The sequence below is a fragment of the Nuphar pumila genome, chromosome 16 (genome assembly GCF_984573655.1).
Source record: "Nuphar pumila chromosome 16, dmNupPumi1.hap1.1, whole genome shotgun sequence".
Lineage (NCBI taxonomy): Eukaryota > Viridiplantae > Streptophyta > Magnoliopsida > Nymphaeales > Nymphaeaceae > Nuphar > Nuphar pumila.
Genome location: NC_143264.1, coordinates 43,316,389 through 43,335,132, shown reverse-complemented (window position 1 = coordinate 43,335,132; position 18,744 = coordinate 43,316,389). Strand labels below are relative to the sequence as shown.

Here is an 18,744-nt window from a genome sequence, read left to right as displayed (position 1 = left end):
AACATTCTGAGAATCCTTCATTCGTGCATTCATATCATTCTGAAGGTTCTATAGGAAGTATTGTAACTCTGTTATTCACTGTTTTCCTTCTTTGTTGAAAGAAGTAGACCTCTGTGAAAGAGGGTGTTGCCCTTCTCTGTTGAGAGAAGAAGTCCTCTGTGAAAGAGGGTGCTGTCCTTCTCTGTTGAGAGAAGAAGACCTCTGTGGAAGAGGGTGTGCCCCTTCTCTGTTGAGAGAGGAAGACCTCTGAGGAAGAGGGTGTTGTACTATTTATCTGGTGACTCGGATGTTATAGTGGAAAGCTCAAGTGGTTTGCTTGGGGACTGGATGTAGGTCTGGGTATTGACCGAACTAGTATAAATTCTGTGTTTTATGTGTTGTGCCTTATTGCCTGATTATTTTATTTTATCGATCTTTATCGTATTTCACTATTCACCCCCCCTCTAGTGGAATTTCATTTGGTATCAGAGCAGGTTTGCTGGTTTCGACATAACAAGTCTTCCAGCACAAATGGCATCTACCTCTTATGCTCGTGATATTGAAGGTCAACACGCATCTCGTCCTCCTTTCTTCAATGGCTCCAACTATGGATACTGGAAGTGCAGAATGCTATATTTCTCAAGTCCATAGATTTTGCTGTATGAAAAATTGTTGATAATCCATACACATCTCCATCCACAGACTATAACTTATGGTCTGATGAAGAAAAGAAAATGGCAAACCTAAATGCAAAGGCTATGAATGCCTTATATTGTGCCATTGATCAGAACGAATTTAATAGAATATCTATATGTGAATCTGCATATGATATTTGGCATTCTTTAGAGGTTATTCATGAAGGAACCAACAAAGTGAAAGAAGCCAAAATCTCATCTCTTGTCAGAAAATATGAGTTGTTCAAAATGAACAAAGATGAACCCATCACAGAGATGGTTATCAGATTCACCTACATCACCAACGATCTGAAATCTCTGGGTGTAACATATTCCCAGACAGAAAAGGTGAAGAAAATCTTGAGATCTCTCACAACTGATTGGGAGAAAAAGACTACAACTATTGAAGAAGCTCAAGATTTATCTAAGCTTACTCTGGACGACTTAATAGGCAATCTTATGGCCTATGAAGTCCACATGAAAGAAAGAAGGGAAGAAGAACAACCCTTGAAGAAAACTCTAGCCTTCCCAGCCCTATCTGAGGATGAAGACTCAGAAAAAGAAACTGAGATTGCGCTACTCACCGAAAAATTTCAGCGCTTTATGAGAAGGAACCGGCTTCCAAATAAGCACAAAGAAAGAAAAGATCCAAAAGAAGATTCTATGTGCTACCAGTGTAGTAAGCCACGTCACCTGAGACGCGACTGCCCTCTTCTCAAAAGAAAATCCAAGACTGAGGAACCAAAGAAAAGGTTCTTCAAGAAAAAAGCTCTGCATGCTCAATGGGATGATTCAGAACCATCCACTAGTGAAGAGTCAAATGATGATGAAGCCGAAACTGCAAACATGTGCTTCATGGCAAACGAAAGCTATGTAAGTGAAATTTCTGATTTTTCTTTTAAAGAACTTCTAGATGCTTTTCAAGAACTATTTGAAGAATCTAGAAAATTAAGTTTCAAAAATAAAACTTTAAAATGTGAAAATTTAGAGCTTTCCCAGAAAAATGAAAAAATCAGCAGTGAAAACTCTGAATTGAAAAAGAAAAATCTTCTTATTACTTCTGAAATCTTATCTACTAGCTCCAAGACTAAAAATCTACAAGTAGAAATTTCAGAATTAAAAAGTAAAACTGAAAACCTTATGAAAACGGTTTTCAAGTTTACTAAAGGAAAAGAGAACTTGGATAAACTCCTATCTTCTCAAAAAGTCTCTTTCTATAAGAATGGTATTGGCTACTCTTATTTCAACAAGCCTTCTTGTATGAATCAAAAGATCACTTTTGTGAAAAGTTCGTCTGAACCAAATAAGGAGTATTATAAAGTTATTTTTTTTAACTCCTCTAAGGTTGTAGACAAACCCAAGTCCAAATGGATATGGGTTCCAAGGTCTAACAAAAAGGGACCCGATTGGGTACCAAAAAGAAATTTTACTTGATGATTTGCAAGCTCCAAATAAGAAGAACAGATGGATTCTAGACAGTGGATGTTCAAAACACATGACTGAACATTCAGACCTCTTTGTTGTTCTTCATAAAAAGGAGGGAGGAACCGTCACCTTTGGAGATAACAACAAAGGTTTGATAATAGGTATTGGTAATATTGGAAATATAGATAAACCTCTTATCAAAGACGTTCTCCTGGTTAAAGGCTTAAAACATAACCTTCTAAGTATTAGTCAAATGTGTGATACATGTTATAATGTTAGCTTTAATCATAATGCTTGTCTTATAGCAGACACCAACGAAAATATTATCTTAAAAGGTATAAGAAAAAATAATATATATTAACTATACCTAGAAAACATCACAAAACATTGCCTCATAGCTAATAATGACTCTCAACATCTATGACACATGAGAATGGGTCATGTCAATTCTAAATACATGTCTAAATTAGCTAAAGATAAGTTAGTACGTGGGTTACCCAAAATATCTTTTAAAAAGGATTATTTTTGTGATGCATGTCAATTAGGAAAACTGTCAAAATCATCTTTCAAATCAAAAAATATCATTTCAAGCAAAAGACCTTTAGAGCTTCTCCACCTGGATCTTTTTGGTCCTTCTAGGATAGCTAGTCATAATCACAATAAATACATTTTTGTCATTGTAGATGACTACTCAAGATTTACTTGGGTGATATTTTTGAAAAACAAAAGTGATACGTTTTGTCAATTTGAAATTTTATGTAAAAAAATTACAAAATGAAAAATCTTGTTCTATTGTTAAAATCCGTAGTGACCATGGAGGAGAATTTGAAAATGAGCTTTTTGAAAATTTTTGTAACTTGCATGGTATTTTTCATAACTTTGCCTTTCCTAGAGCTGCACCTCAAAATGGTGTAGTAGAAAGAAAGAATAGAACCCTTCAGGAATCTGCTAGAACTATGCTCCAACACAATAATCTTGCTAAATCTTTTTGGGCAGAAGCTGTTAATACTGCATGCTACATAACAAATAGAGTTCTCATTAGACCCTTATTAAATAAAACTCCATATGAACTATTCTATGACAGAACTCCAAGAATAGACTATTTCAAAGTCTTTGGTTGTAAATGCTTTATCCTAAACACAAAAGATAGCCTAGATAAATTTGATGCTAAATCTATTGAAGACATATTTTTAGGATATTCAAGTCATAGTAAAGCATACAGAGTTTTCAAGAACCATTGCAGAGGCAGGTGTATCAGATGGTTCGTGAGCTCAAATACTCTGGTTCGTTGCAAGACTATGTCAGAACATTCCATAAGCTTATGCTGGGGATACCTAACATGCCAGAAGACGACATGCTCAACTGGTTCATTATGGGACTTCAGCCATGGGCACAGTCTGAAGTGGAAATGAGCAACCCTCGTATTTTGGAAGATAATATATGGCGACCGAGTACTTAGTTGACACTTAGCGCAAGCCTTTCACTCCATCCACCAAAGTCTGAAAGAAGCCTGACCACAGAGGCAAGAAAGATGAGTGGCGCAATGATAAAGGTATGGCATCGACACACCATCAATTTGAAAAGTAACAAATGTACACAAAGCATAACAATAGCAATAAGGGTGCAGTTGTGACATGTTGGTTTTATGGTGATAGACACATCGCCAGGCAGTGCCCAAAGTGCCTCGTGAAGGACGATGAGCAAGCCAACATTGCATAGAAAAAATGCAGCGATACTGAATATAGTGACACAGACGATGCAACCAAGAATGGGGGTCATGCGATCGATTAACGCAGCTAGAAGTTGCGCGGCTAAGAACATGCAGGTCAGTAAGGAACTTATGCATTTGAAAGTCATTATGAATGAAAAGTCCACTTCAACAATGATAGACTCAGAGACTACACACAACTTTGTCTCGTGAAAAGCGACAGAGCGGTTGAGCTTAAAGCCTGGGCCAAAGCAGAGGACCATTAAAATGGTAAACTCTGAGGCCAAGCCCATCCTTGGTGAAGCAAGAGACGTAGCTATTCAAGTGGGGAGTTGGGTTGGCAAAGCTAACTTCTCTGTGGTGCCCCTGGACGATTTCAAGGTGATTTTAGGTATAAAGTTTCTGCGAAGCTAGAATGTTATGATGCTGTCAAAGTTTAACACGTTGACGATCATGGGGTCAGACCTATCCCACACAGTGCAGTGCCTTACGCAGAAAGGCAAGTCTTCAGTGCTATCGACAATGCAACTGAAGAAGGGTGTCAAGCATGTGGAGCAGACATTCTTAGTTGCAGTGCGCACATAAGAAAGAAAGATAGAAGCAGCAGTGCTACCGACCCTAGCCCCACTATTAAAGGCGTTTCGTGGGGTGATGCCTCCGGAATTGCCAAAGCGTCTTTCGCCAAGACGTGAGGTCGACCACAAGATTGAGTTGACTCCAAAAGCGAAGCCTCATGCAATGGTTCCATACCGTATGGGGCCAGCTAAGCTGAAGGAGCTATGCAGGCAGCTAGATGAGATGTTGGATGTAGGCATTGTTCGTCCATCGAAAGCCCCATTTGGTGCCCCAATCCTTTTTCAGGTGAAACATGATGGCTCCAAGCGGTTATGCGTGGATTACCGTGCTTTGAACAAAGTCACGGTGAAGAACAAATAAACATTGTCATTGATAGCGAACTTGTTTGATCAGCTAGGCAGTGCCCGTATCATTTCCAAGTTAGATCTGCGATCGAATTACTGGCAGGTGAGGATTGCTTAAGGTGATGAGCCGAATACAACTTTGTGTCACTTGCTATGGCGCTTACGAATTCTTAGTAATGCCATTCAGGTTGACAAATGCTCCAGTCACGTTCATGACTTTAATGAACCAGATCTTCTACCCTTACTTAGACAAGTTTGTGGTAGTCTACCTGGATGATATCGTGATCTACAACAGTAACATGGAGGAACATGTCGGGCACTTGTAAACCGTGTTTCAGGTGCTAAAGGAGAATGACCTTTGTGTTAAATGAGAGAAGTGTCTCTTCGGGCAGGAGGAGATCAACTTCCTTGGCCACATTGTGGGGCGTGGTGTGCTGCGTATGGATGAGCAAAAGATAAGGCCCATCCAGGAATGGGTTCCGCCAAGCAAAGTGCTAGAATTGCGATCATTCTTTGGTTTGGCAAACTACTATCGATGTTTCATCGAAGGCTATTCCCTTATTGTTGCGCCCCTCACTGATTTGTTAAAGAAAAATCGGGCATGGCTCTGGACAGAAGCGTGCCAAGATGCCTTTGATGGCTTGAAAAAAGCCTTAGTGAGGAAGCTAGTACTACGACTGCCTGATCATTCGAAACCCTTTGAAGTCCACACGGATGCCTCAAACTTTGTTATTGGTGGAGTTATTATGAAAGGTGGCCATCCGATCACATATGAGAGTTGCAAGCTGAAAGATGCAGATAAGCGTTACACAATGCATGAACATGAGATGACCGCCATTGTGTACTGCCTCAGGACCTAGCAGCACTACCTCTTAGGTGCTGAGTTCGTCGTCAAGACGGACAATGTGGCTACGAGCTATTTTCAAACACAGAAGAAGTTGACGCCTAAACAAGCTCGATGGCAAATGTTTTTGGCTGAGTTTGATTTTGCCTTGGAGTATAAGGTTGGAAAGACCAATGTGATGGATGCCCTGAGCCGTAAGGCTGAATTGGCAGCTACATGCGCGGAACCTTCTGAAGTGCGTTTGGAGGGCGCATTGCTGAGCCGCATCCACGAAGGTATGCAGCAAGTATCCGACTGCACAACACCTTGTTTCTCTAGCGTAAGCAAGGAAGACTCAACAATTTTGGCTAGAGGATGGCCTCCTTGTGACAAAAGAAGAACACATCTTCGTACCGTGGTTGGGAAGCCTCCGTCGAGAACTACTTAAGGAGTGTCATGATACACTATGGGCCGACCATCCTGGTCAGGAGCAGACCTTAGCACTCATTGAGTGTGGCTACTATTGGCTGCAGATGAGAGACGACGTTGAGGGGGTATGTGCGGACATGCCTCATTTGCCAGCAAGATAAAGGGACAAACCAGAAGGATGTCGGTCTCCTTGAGCCTCTACCAATTTCAGAATGTCCTTGGGATAACATCTCCATGGACTTTATTGTTAGTCTGCCAAAGGTAGAGGGCCTTAGTTCTATTTTAGTTATAGTGGATCGTTTCTCAAAGTATGCCACCTTCATCACAACTTTCAAGGAGTGCCCTGCAGAGTTGTTCGTAAAGCATATGGTGAAACACTGGGGCATACCAAAGAGCATTGTGAGTGATCACGATGCTCGCTTCACGGGCAAGTTCTGGCATGAAGTATTTCAACTACTTTGCTCTGATTTGTTGTTTTCAACAAGCTTCTATCTGCAGACAGAGTGCATCAACGAGATACTTGAGCAGTACCTTAGGCACTTTGTTAGTGCCAATCAAGAAAAATTGGGTGAAGCTCCTTGATGTGACACAATTTTGTTACAATCTGTAGAAGAGCGAGTCTTTAAGCCACAACTCGTTTGAGATAGCCACGGGACAACAACCACTGACCCCGCACACTCTTGCCGCACAAGAAAAGGGAAGGCCATCCTTCGCCTATCAGTTTGTTCACGATTGACACAAGTAGAATGAGCTGACGAAGGCATTCTTACATAAGGCGACAAAGAGAATGGAGAAGTGGGCGAACAAGCATTGTCGGCCCGCGGGGTTCCAAGTTGAGGACCAAGTGTTGGTGAAGCTATATCCTGGTCATACAGGCATCTTCTACGGGTGACACTGCGGACTGCTCATAAAGTATGAAGGACTATTCACCATCACAAAGAAGGTGGGAAAGCTGACATACAAGCTAGAGTTTCCTCCAGACTTTAAGGTGCACCTGGTGTTTCATGTGTGCAACTTCAAGCAGTTCCATTCGGATGATGGAGACCTGGAACACAGTGTGCCACAATGCGCTCTCATCATGCAAAGGACTCCGGCAGCACGACGGGCAAAAAAACACCTCAGTCAAATCCTTCGCCACAAGGTCAACTACTTGGGGGAGGCAAAGAAATACTTGGTACAGTAGAAAGAAATAGCAGAATCAACGTGGGAGCTTGCATTCCGAATGAACAACCGCTACCCGGCTGAAGTCAGAGCTTACCACAAAACAAATGGTGCCGAGGACAACACATGATTTGAAAAGAGGAGCATGTTCTCTTGCAACTTACATTGTACAGTTACGCTTAGAGTCTGTTTTCTGATGTAAGCTGCCCAGTTCAGGTGAATCAATATCCCGAAGGAGCAGCCCATATACTTGAATTGTAATAGTCTGCGGGCAAAATTGTGAATGAAGTAAATGCGTTGAACTTTCTTTTGTTCACCCTCGTTGTGATTGATTCTTGTGATTGCAATTTTTCTCCCTCTATTCTCTCTTGCTCTCTTGCACTCTGATTACAAGCTTTCACGATCGGTAAGCGAGCTGACAAGTAGGCTTGCGGTGGTGAGGAGGGACCGTCGCGCCACACTGGCCCATTGAAGGAAATAGGCCCGTGACAGAAGTACTTCAATAACTAAACCCAGTTGTTAAACCAATGGAAACCACAACATGAGACTCTTGGGGAGCAAAAGGACAGCAGAGGCACCTAAGGGGCTCCAAAACTCCCATCATGATAATGCCCTCCCAGGAGAGGAGGCTTTTGGAAGTTCTGCTAACGCATATGTGCCTTTAAACCAGCCAAGTGAAACACACACACACACACACACAGTTTGCTCCCTGAACCCCAAATGCACCATGTGGAGCAATGTCCAAGTATTTCTAGAGGAAGACTTCATAGGCTCATCAAGTCCTCCACAGTCTCATCCGTCAAACAATAAACATGAACAAAAGCAGAAAGAGATCCATAATTTCCAGGCAAAACCAGATGACTAAACCAAACATCTCCAAGTTAGCAGCTAAGCATCAGCCATCCATGACAATCCTTTGGTGCATCTATCTATGGCAGTATGGAGAGGGATCCAACTTATCATTCATATACTGTCAGCAAAGAGCCACCTCCTCCACTTGAAAAAAATTACATAGACCTTTCTATTTCCCAAATTTCATAACCCTCTCTTTCTGAAATACGAAGTCACCAACTCAAGAAAATCTAGGCATGAATTGGCGGCCAAAGCATCCTTGCGGATTCATAAAAATACTCATGGTAGAAGATAAAAAGGAAATGGCTATATGTTGTGATTTCGTATCAGGAAAGGAAAAAGAATTGCATTACCCTGCCATCATGCTAGGGAAAGAAGATTCCAACTGCTGCGATGTGGAAAGATTTGGTGGCTTTTCTTTCATCGGAAGGATCACCTCACCTTCACGTTTTACATCAACTCTTGAATGCCTTGATAATGCAGGATGGCAGCAAAAAATGTTGGCTTGATTCTTAGGCTTTTTTTTTGCAGTTAATGTGTAACTATTCCTTAGTTGTTAGTAAATTCCAAAATAAAACAACCTTATCATAAACATGTAGGATAAAACCATCAGGCTTACCATGCACAAGGCCTATTAATTAACCTTTTTTTTCTTAGACAGACCTATTAATTAACCTTATCTCACGGTTCTGCTTCATAAATCCCTGAAGTTACTGCAGAGCATCTCAAACAGATGATTCTTCTTATTTTCAAGAGGAACTTAGTTTTACCAACGGGGGCTCCACATGTCTGGCCGGAGCAGTTAGTTCACGTCACCTTGGGTTGGGACGTTGCAAGTTCGAATCCCAAATGGTATGGATGTATATAACTGGTAGGGATCTGCCTAACCCCAGCTTTCTCCGTCTAAAAAAAGAGGAACTTAGTTTCATACTTTGCTAATGCACTGTATATTGGTGACAGAACAAACGCCCATAGGCCAACCCATTCTTGAGCTGATGCTGGATATGAAAGAACGCAATTGTGGCATAACTCCCACATCAATAGTCATCAAGCCTGCTGAATGCTTTGCACTAAGACATTTCAGAGTCACAAATATCTACAGATCTCCTACTTAGATAACATCAAACCCAAAGTAGACTCATTCATTGTTTGTTGAATGTCTCCATTATGGTCACGGCTTTTAGAGGCTTACACCTTTTATGACTCATGGGTCTACCCACCTCTTATAGTCATGTTTTTTAGAGGCTTTAGAGGCTTATACCTTTTACGCCTCATGGGTCTACCCACCTCATGTAAAAATTAGGGCATCAATATGTATTGAACCCTAACTCAATCATCCAAGAGAGAAAGAGGACTTGAGAGAGAAGAGGGGAACTTTTCTTAAAAGGAATAGAGGCTGCACACCTTGAAAGTTGTGCCCTCTTGTTTTTATAACTCCTTACTTTACATTGGATAAATATGCCCCTTTATTAAGGAACTATACATTGATCCATGATCCATTCCACATGTCTTAACACCTCAGAGGCTCCAATTGCACCTTTATCAAGGAACATGAACCAACATGCACCTTTTCTCTTCTTGGCTCAGGACAAGGATGACACTTCTCATTGATCAGTTCACCATCTACCCCCAGCTTCCACCAATGTTGTGGAGCCACATAATAGTGTCTGCTCCACACATTCTTTGCCCAAGTCCACTTATGCTGTTATTCTTCTTGATTGTGAAGCTCTTAATGTTATATGCAGGCATTCTCTAGATATTGAGAGGACCTATATTCATTGGTATACTAGACAAGGTATAGAAGAGGGTGAATTCGTTCAGGTGCCTGTAGATTGCCTTTAAGAAGGATTACAAGTGAATGCAAAGGATGCTGATAACATCGATGAAGGAAGGTGGCACACTAGTTCCAGCATATTGTTGTTGGTCCAATGTTTTTACCTCACAGCTTGAAGACAAAGTGTGTCTCAAGAAGAGTGAAATGTTACATAACTGGAACTAGAATGTATCTAGAACTAGGAAGTAGGGCTGAGATTGGAATAAAATCCATAATGTAATGGGGCCATGGAGTCCAAGGAAAAATTGTACTGGGGTCACAAATACAGGTCAGGAGACAGATCGGATACGGTAAGGTCTGGGTCCACAAGGTAAATACAGTGGCATCTAAATAAGTGTCTTGGCTTTATAATAGGAAGTAAGGCACTTCCCCTCGAAGAAAAGTCCCCCCTCGTGCACCTCTCTCTCTCTCTCTCTCTCTCTCTCTCTCTCTCTCTCTCTCTCTCTCCAGCTGCCTACTTACCGGTTACATGAGCTGGGCTTCAGAGTTGCCTACTCGGCTAGAGTCTCACCCTAGCCTAAGGAACACACTACTTCACTTGGGAATCCATTTGCTGGTAGTCATGGCCAAATCTAGGAGCCCAAATGCACTAGTCTAAGGTGCAAACCATGATCCAATTCTGCAACTTCGAGGCTTGGTAGCAATTGGCCATCAATCTCCCTCATACCCCTTATATTCTGCATGAGGTTGTTTTGGATTCTTCATGATAGCACCTCCTCATGTCGGATAGTACATTTCACCTATGTCACACGGACTCGGCTAGGGGCTCAATGCACTTGCGTCGACATGCCCCGATATGGGTGCGGCTTTGGACACAGGGCGAACACGGTCAACCAAGTGTTGGACTCGATCAACGCACCGGGGCTGAGTTCGTTCACATTTTGAACTCAGTCAACTTTGACCGAGTCTATTTTGTCTATTTTTTAATGCAAAAAACTAAAAAAAAAATGATTATATATATATATATATATATAATATATATAGCCGAGTCCCCGTGTCCAAAATTTTTGAAATTGTGCCGCACCCGCACCCGCTTGAAATAGCATTTCACAAACTTTTAAATCATGACTTGCAAATTCACATGCTGCACCATGAAAGTCTTCCAATTAAGAAAAGGAACCACCATGAACTAGTTTTCCAAATATGGCTGCAACTTCTTGTGGCCAGAAGCCACTTGTTATGTGACTTTCACATGATTCTGATGAATATGGAAAAAGGCACGTTGGCCTCTTACGTAACAACACATCTACGCCATCTAAATGCTCAAGTGCAACATTTAACACTTTCATAGTTGGACTAATTCCATACAAATTTCTGCCTGTGGACTTTGTCCTTTTCCTTCAGCTGAGTATAACACGTTATACTAGACCAGAAATCCTGTTCATAGTGGCCTATGGCTGCAATGTTCATCACCAATGCAAGAAGTAATTCCATAGGCTGTAACATGGTAGTTAACCATTGTTTGATAGAATATACTGGTCTTTTTCAATCCTCTCTTCCGAGTCGAATGTCAAAGAGTGAAGATGAAGACATAAAGGAGGTAGATGGATTTCTAGGGGGTTGCTTGAAATTAATCATCTAATGTATGCAACGAGCATAAAACTTTAGATTTCAACTACAAAAAACTAATTGGGAGATGCATACAAATCTTTGGGCAGAAAAAATATCGCAATCTTGGATATAGAGTTAATGCAAAAACAAAATAATTTCAAATCACATAAAATTGCATGTAAACCAAGTTCAAAACTGTAGATGAGCTAATGGAAAGATAAGAAGCTCTATTAGTACCAGGTAACCTTGTAAGAAACATATAATTGTAGTGCATGGACACTAAAACAGAAGTTCTGTTCCAACATACACAACAGGTAATTATGTAAGAAACATATAATTGTAGTGCATGGACACAAAAACAAAAGTTCTCTTCCAACATACATGGAAATAAAAAGTTTCCTTAAAAGGTTGGTCTATAAGTTGACATGGTACTGATACAACAAGGAAATAATGTCACAAAGAAACATAGTAAACACCAGTAAAATTAAACATCCTATGTATTATGAATAACAATATCATGTTTCATGAGGAGTAATACAATGAAGCATAATCAACTATATTGTGTTTCTCACTAAAATCTTTCATAGAAATGACCAAAATAATAATCAGCAGCAGAGATCACATTTAGCTAAACAACATGACATACTTTGATTTAAGTGAACCATGAAAGACTTCATATACATGAGATTATGGTATAGTGAGCAGCAACTACGAAACCCTTTCTAGTGACATTACAGCTCACCAACAATGCATTAGATGCTTTCTCATATAAATTACATTCAAGAGAATCCTACAGCCGCCACACACTGGAGATCACTGAAAGAATGACAATACTGGATCACTTCTTCTGATACAGCCATGAATTCCAGTCAGCCGGTGGCTGTAGATTTAAGATGTCCTGTTTGATGTGGTGACTATAATAAATGATAATATGGTATGATTGACCTCCATGATGCAGCTATGTGAGCAGTGAAGCTTTTACTTATTGATGATGGAGAGAAAAAAAATAAAAAATTTCCCAAGAAGACGTCATAAAATCATTGTACAGTTGTTGATTCGGAAAATCTTGAACGTGGACGTCATACAATCATTATACAGTTGCAGATCCAGGAAATTTTGGTGAGGCTTGCAAAATGCCACCCGCAGCATCCAAGCTCTCCAAGGTAGAAGATCTACACGTGAAGTAGAAAACTGCACTCATCATCGAATCTATAAGCACCACAAAAGAGTACATAATCACCAACAAAGGACCTTCCCATATCCTGGAAGATCCATCACCGTAGCTCAGAGTCTTCACCCTATACTCGAACAGACCCTCCACGAAAGCCAGCCCAATTGTTGAACCAAGAAAGATCAAAAGACCAACTTGAGTCTGCCCTTTAATCAAGAACACAGAACGAAGCAAAGCCTGCGGACCGGAGGCATCTTCCAAAACAGAGATCACCGTTGCCAAATTACAGATTATGATCGTGTGCGCGAAAACCACCGAGAAGGCAACAACAAGAGCCAATGCAGGATAGATGATCACATCTGCGGGTGCCCCAAAGATGACAAAGGTATTGCAAACGGTCACGAGGAGAACCATGAAGAAAGCAATGCAACTGAATATCACTAAGGAGATCCACAGGTAGGTTAGGGCCAACCGCCTCCAAATCTTAGCGATGACAGATATGAACATGGAAATCGAGAGTTTCCTTCCGGCATAAGTGCAGGCGACGGAGTAAACAATGGCTGCCTTGGCCAAGAGCGATACTGTGATGAACAGCGGGAAGCAGAAGACGGCCGAGAGGATCATCTCCGACACGCGAAGGCACGACTGCTTCAAGAAGGGAGCAGAGGGAAGGCCGCTCGATCGCACGACCAACAAAATCCGGAAGGACAGACTCTTGACGAGGGATTGGTTGACGAACACGTTGGAGAGGATGATGGCGGAGACGGGGCACAAGAGCACCGCCGCGATGGCCATGAAACCGGTGCTGTTGTGCCGAAGGATCTTGATGGTTTCCCTCAAGATCTCCAAGGCGTTCATCGACTCGAATTGCTTATCCAGATTGAAGGTGTGAGCGACGAAGCCCCAATCGGAACCGTCCTGCGACCTAGCCCCGGATTTGGGGCTACTGCGCTGTATCAGACGCGAATCCTCGATCCCATCCCTGATCGATTGCTCCGCCTTGCCCTTCTCACGGCTACCGTTGTCCATGTCTGCGTCAAATTTTTTTGCGGCCGAAGCGAAAGCAGGCTGGCAGGATGGATCTCTGACTGTCCAGATCTCACCTTGATTTCGAATCGCAGAAAGCCAAAACCCCAAACTTAATTATTCCGACGCGATAGTACTAACAAAGATCCACGGTAGAAAAGCGTGCCCTTTTCTTTCTTCTTTTTCTCTTTCGTTTCATTTCTGCCTCTTTGAGGATTGCTCGGATTCATTGGATCCGACCGGCGTGCAAAACCACAAACAAAACAAATCGAAAGCCGAAAACTAAACAGAAAGGTTGATAATCTCTTCTTTTTCTTCTTCTTTAATTTTGGCTCTTTCGTTACCAGACTAGAATCGCAGCGATCAAAGAGAAAGACATGAAAAAAAGATAAAAGAGAAAGAGAAAGAGAAGAGAGTAGAACAGAGATTTGAGCTGCTTCATATTGAAGGCGTAGACATGGATGGAAAAGCCGCGCCCAAGACCGGATTCGTCCTAGTTAGTGTCCCAAGGTTTAAAAAGGGAACGAAGGGACGTAACCTAAGGAAGCAAGGAATCGGAGTTCATGAGAGAGAAGAGAGCCTAACTATAACCATCAACCTTACTAAAAAAGTTCAACCAACATTGAACCCTCCACAAACACAAAAAAAAAGCCCAAGGCATGCTTAGGAGCTCAAAAACCAAAAATAAAAAACAAAATACACAATCAACCGAGATTCAGCCTGGATAGGGGGGTCAGGGTGACAATTTGCGTTGAAGATCTGGAAGGCTAATGCGCAGAATGACGTCTGCCAAAATACAGTTTACTAATTTATTGAAATTTGCCAAAAAATAGCGTTGTTGCGCGTCATCTAAATGACCCACCAAGACAAGAGTAACCATGTTCGTCATTTTTTGCAAATGCGAACTAGCTGAGGGCCCCACAACAGGTCGATAGCGAACGACTCCCATCGCACGCTAACAACCGGCTTATTCCAGGTAACCTTAAAGATGTTTTGAAAAACAGAGCACTCCCAAAAAGGTGAAACATTGATTCTTCAGCCACCTAGCACAACACACATTTACTCGAAAGATAAAAGCCGATGGATTTGAGGAAGCTGTCTGTCTGCACCCATTCGTGTAAGATAAGTCATGCTAGAAAGCGTAAGCGAGAAGTCGGTCATTTACCCCAGATAAGGTGCGCAGGGAAACTGTCCACCTCCGAAAGAAGGAGAGAGAGGTAGCAGGCTTTTGTGCGGAAAGAGCCGTTAGGCGCAAAGGCGCGACCAAAGAATTGGGACTGTGGGCCATCATTGCCATCATTTGAAAGAACAACAGACCAAGCTTAGATCCACGAACGACGCAGCTGCGACACGGTTTGCCAAATCACGCGGTGGCCACCAAACAACGATTCAACAACCCCGTATTTAGCGAGAAAAATGCTTGCATACGGAGATCCTGGTTGGTGCACAAGCCAGTTTTGCTTCACGACGAGCATCATACTCCTCAACCTGGGATCCAGGACCCTCAGACCCGCCCTATACAGAAGAAGCCTTAGGGTTTCCCACTCCACCAAGTGGTGCTTGGTGTTGGTACCTCGCCCAGACCATGGAAAGTTCATCAACACCCGAAAGAGCTTCTTACTGACCCCTATAGGCATAAGAAACATATACATAAAGAATTCTGACATAACATTTAAAACGTGCTTGATGAGAATAAGTCTACAAGCGATAGAAAGGTAGGAAGCTTGCCAGGCCGATATTTTGTTTTGAACCCTTTGAAGAGTTGCGTTCCAGGCTGCCGTTGGGATACACATGATCTAGAGTGGCAGACCCAAGTAAGAAATTAAGTTTTTCGAGACAACGCATCCGAAGATCCGCTTTCCCATGACCAGCATAGACGTAGGGGCATTGACCATGGTCAGACAACACTCATCATTGTTCATAGATAAACCTGACATCGATAGGAAAGAAAGAAGGATAAGCTTGAATCTTAACATTTGTTGGATGGAGGACCTGTCGAAAATAATCATGTCATCGACATAGGTAAGGATATGACTCGAGAACTCCTGGATACTGAGGGAATCAATTAGACTACACTCCACTGCCTTCTTAAACAAAACCACAAGGCCTTCTGAAACGATGTTAAAGAGTAAAGGAGATAGGGGGCATCATTGTCGAAGACTACGACCAAGTTTGAATTGTTGGCGACGGACCTTTAAACACCCCAAATTTTCCTCATCCATTCTCAGACATCCCCCTCTTGCAGATGCCAACCCTGGTAGGTCAGTATAAGAGTCCAACCCAAGTTTATCTCAGTTTAGGTGCTATTTTACCCCCCTTTCACCAGGAAAATTACCATTTTACCCCTAGGTTATCCTAGATCTCTGTCAGTCAGAGTCAACCAAGCTCATTCTTAAGCTCAGAATAGTTAGAATGTTAGTCATTTCTAGTTCACCTGAGCTCACAATAAGCAGATCATGTTCATTTCTGATCATTCCTACCAAAATGGGTTCATTTCCTCATAAATGAGCTCATTTCTAACTCGAAGCCAAGCCATTTGTCTCTGAGTCAATCATTCCTAGTCAATCCTATTTCTCTAAGTCTAACTTGAGCTCACCAGGAGTTTAAGTGCTCCAGTTTCAGTTTAAATTCATTTTCCATTGTCTAGGAGTTCATTTTAGCCTATTTTAGCTCATTTTAGCTCATTTTAGCTGAAATTGAGCTAAGTCCAGTCAGTTGAGCTAGTGTTTGAGCTTCAGTTTTAGTTCATCTCAATATTACTAATCTTTATTTCAGCTCAAACCCAGTTGTTGTTTGCACCTCACTTCACTCCAATGATCATTTCTCACCATTTCTTTGAAAACGACACCATTTCTTGACCATTCAGTTTGGGAGTTTAGTTGAGCTAGTCTCTTGTCAGTTCATTTGAGTTCTAAAACCCTAGAACTCAGTTCATTTCAGTTCAAACCAGCTAAAAACCCAGTTTTCAGTGTCACTCTTGCCCTTGTAGAGAAAAAAAAACTATTTCTTGAACCATTTTGCATGTTTTTATCAAATTTATCACTTTATAAATTGGTACAACTGTCAATTGGGGTCCAATACCTAAAATTCTTCATCCAGGGTCTGCATTTCACATGACATTCCATGTCATTTCTCACCATTTTCCATCATTTCATTACATTTTATCTCATTTTTGAGATCCAGAACTCCAATTTTGAAAATTCCAATCCATATTCGAACTTTAAAGTTTTTCGAAATCAATTTCAAACCCTTGGTTTTCAAAATTGTCATTTTTACCCCCAGAACTCTACATTTTAAAATATTTTCTCGAGAAAACAATATGGATTTCTTTCAAACTTGATTTTCAAATTTTTAAACTTGATTTTTAAATTTTCAAATTGGATCTGCTCTGCAAAGGGGTATAGAATTTCAGATTTTGAGTTTTATGTCAAATTTGTCAAAATCTTCAATTTAACCCAAAAATCTTTCCGAGAAATTTTACAAAATCATTTACCCCTTTGTCTTTGTTATTCTTAAATAAGTGGGGCCCACTCTAAGTGGCATCACACTGAAAAAAAATTGGTTGTATTTATTTTAAAATATTAATAAAAAAACCATGTGGGCTCACTCCAAGGTGGCACCGCACTTGAAACAAAAAAAAAATAATAAAAAAATCAGAATTTTCTTCTTCCTCTCCTTTTTCTTTTCTTTCTTCTCCTTTTCCCTCCCTTTTTCCTTTCCTTCTTCTCTTCTTTTCTTTCTTTTCTTCTTCCTTCCCTTTCTTTCCTTTTTCTTTCTTTTCTTCCTTCTCCCTTTCTTCCTTCCTCCTTGTCGCCAGCCCCTTTTCTTTTCTTCCTTTCTTCTCCCTTTTCCTCTTTCCTTTTCTTCTTCCTCTCCTTCTTTCCTTCTTCTTCTTTCCCTTCCTTCTTTTCTTTCCCTCCTTTCTTCTTTTCTTCTTATTGCCCCCTCCTCTTTCTAATTCCCCCAAGACCACATGGTTGGGCATATCTCTCTCCTTCTAACTCCCTCTTGCTCTCTTAACCTTAGCACTTTCTCCATCTCTCTCTCTCTCTCTCTCACTCTTCTTCACGCCCAACCATCTTCAGCTCTCCTTCACACAGCTACAACATCTCCAACCTTGAAGTAGCACCTCCAGCACCACCACCAGCAACTCCTCTCTCTCATTGGATTCTCTCCAGTTCTCTCTCTCCCTTTCTCATTCTCTTTCACGCCCAGCCTTGGCTTCAGCCCCTCCAACCTGTGCAGCTTTGGCTTCAGCCACTCCAGCCATTGTAAGTGAAGCCACAACCTCCATCTTGCTCCAACTCCCATTGTTGCACCTCTTCCATCCTCCTCCAAGGTGTTCTCCTTTAGCCGACACTTGTGGCATCTCCCGCCGTGCATCCATTTATTGCAACCCCTTCCTTGGTGCAGTCACCTTCAACAAAGGTAGCAACTCCATCCTCTTCAACAACTTCAATCCCCTTTAGCCGGTGCTTTATCCCTTCCCTTGTAGTAGTCCTCTTCAAGCAACACCTTCCTCCTCTAAGTTAAAACTAATTTGTCACATGGAGTAGATGAGGATTTTCATGTATTGTTCGCATGGATTTAAAGTGAATCCAGCTCAAAACTGAAATCACGATTTTCAAATTTTGATTTTGAATGATATGAAATCATATTCATTCATGTCAGCGTTGTGAAAGTGAGGTGATCCATTCGATAGATGGATCAGATCCCTCCTTTCAATAGCAAGTATTAATGAAATGTCATATCTCCCCTTTTGGTTTCTGATTTATCATCATATTTCATGAAGTTTGCATGTTTAAATATTGCATTTAGGTTATTTTCATCATTTCATAATTGTTTTATACATATAGTCTAGTCTTTATTAGCGTTTGATTAAGGATTTATAGTTTTTGTTTCAAGCATGAAGTCCATTCATTATTTTATATAACATTTTTCGTCAATAAATCCTGAAAATTTTGTGATGATTACGTTTATTTGTTATTAGTTTCCTACAAAAAACCTGAAGCTTTTTTCAATCTGCAGCCTCATTTTAAAAAATGAAAACCGAATCAGGTTTTCAGCTCTATGAAAACGTTGGATTCCCTAGAGGAAGGATTGTTTATTCGAGATCTCCCTCATAGGAGATCCAAATCATAATCTGTAAAATACAGTGGATTTCTAGAGAAATCTAGTATTATACTAGATT

At 41.2% G+C, this 18,744-nt stretch overlaps 1 protein-coding gene across 1 annotated transcript; it reads right to left on the bottom strand.

Moving 5' to 3' along the window:
• Nucleotides 1-11,961: 11,961 nt before the first annotated feature.
• On the bottom strand, nucleotides 11,962-13,916 carry LOC149813206 (uncharacterized). The gene has a single exon (XM_089992068.1). It carries the CDS (start codon nucleotides 13,554-13,556, stop codon nucleotides 12,447-12,449), a length of 1,110 nt encoding a protein of 369 aa, XP_089848194.1. The 5' UTR covers nucleotides 13,557-13,916; the 3' UTR covers nucleotides 11,962-12,446.
• Nucleotides 13,917-18,744: the final 4,828 nt, after the last annotated feature.

Bases quoted from the DNA above. Each gene is read 5' to 3' on its own strand.
- LOC149813206 (XM_089992068.1), bottom strand. From the start codon at position 13,556: ATGGACAACGGTAGCCGTGAGAAGGGCAAGGCGGAGCAATCGATCAGG.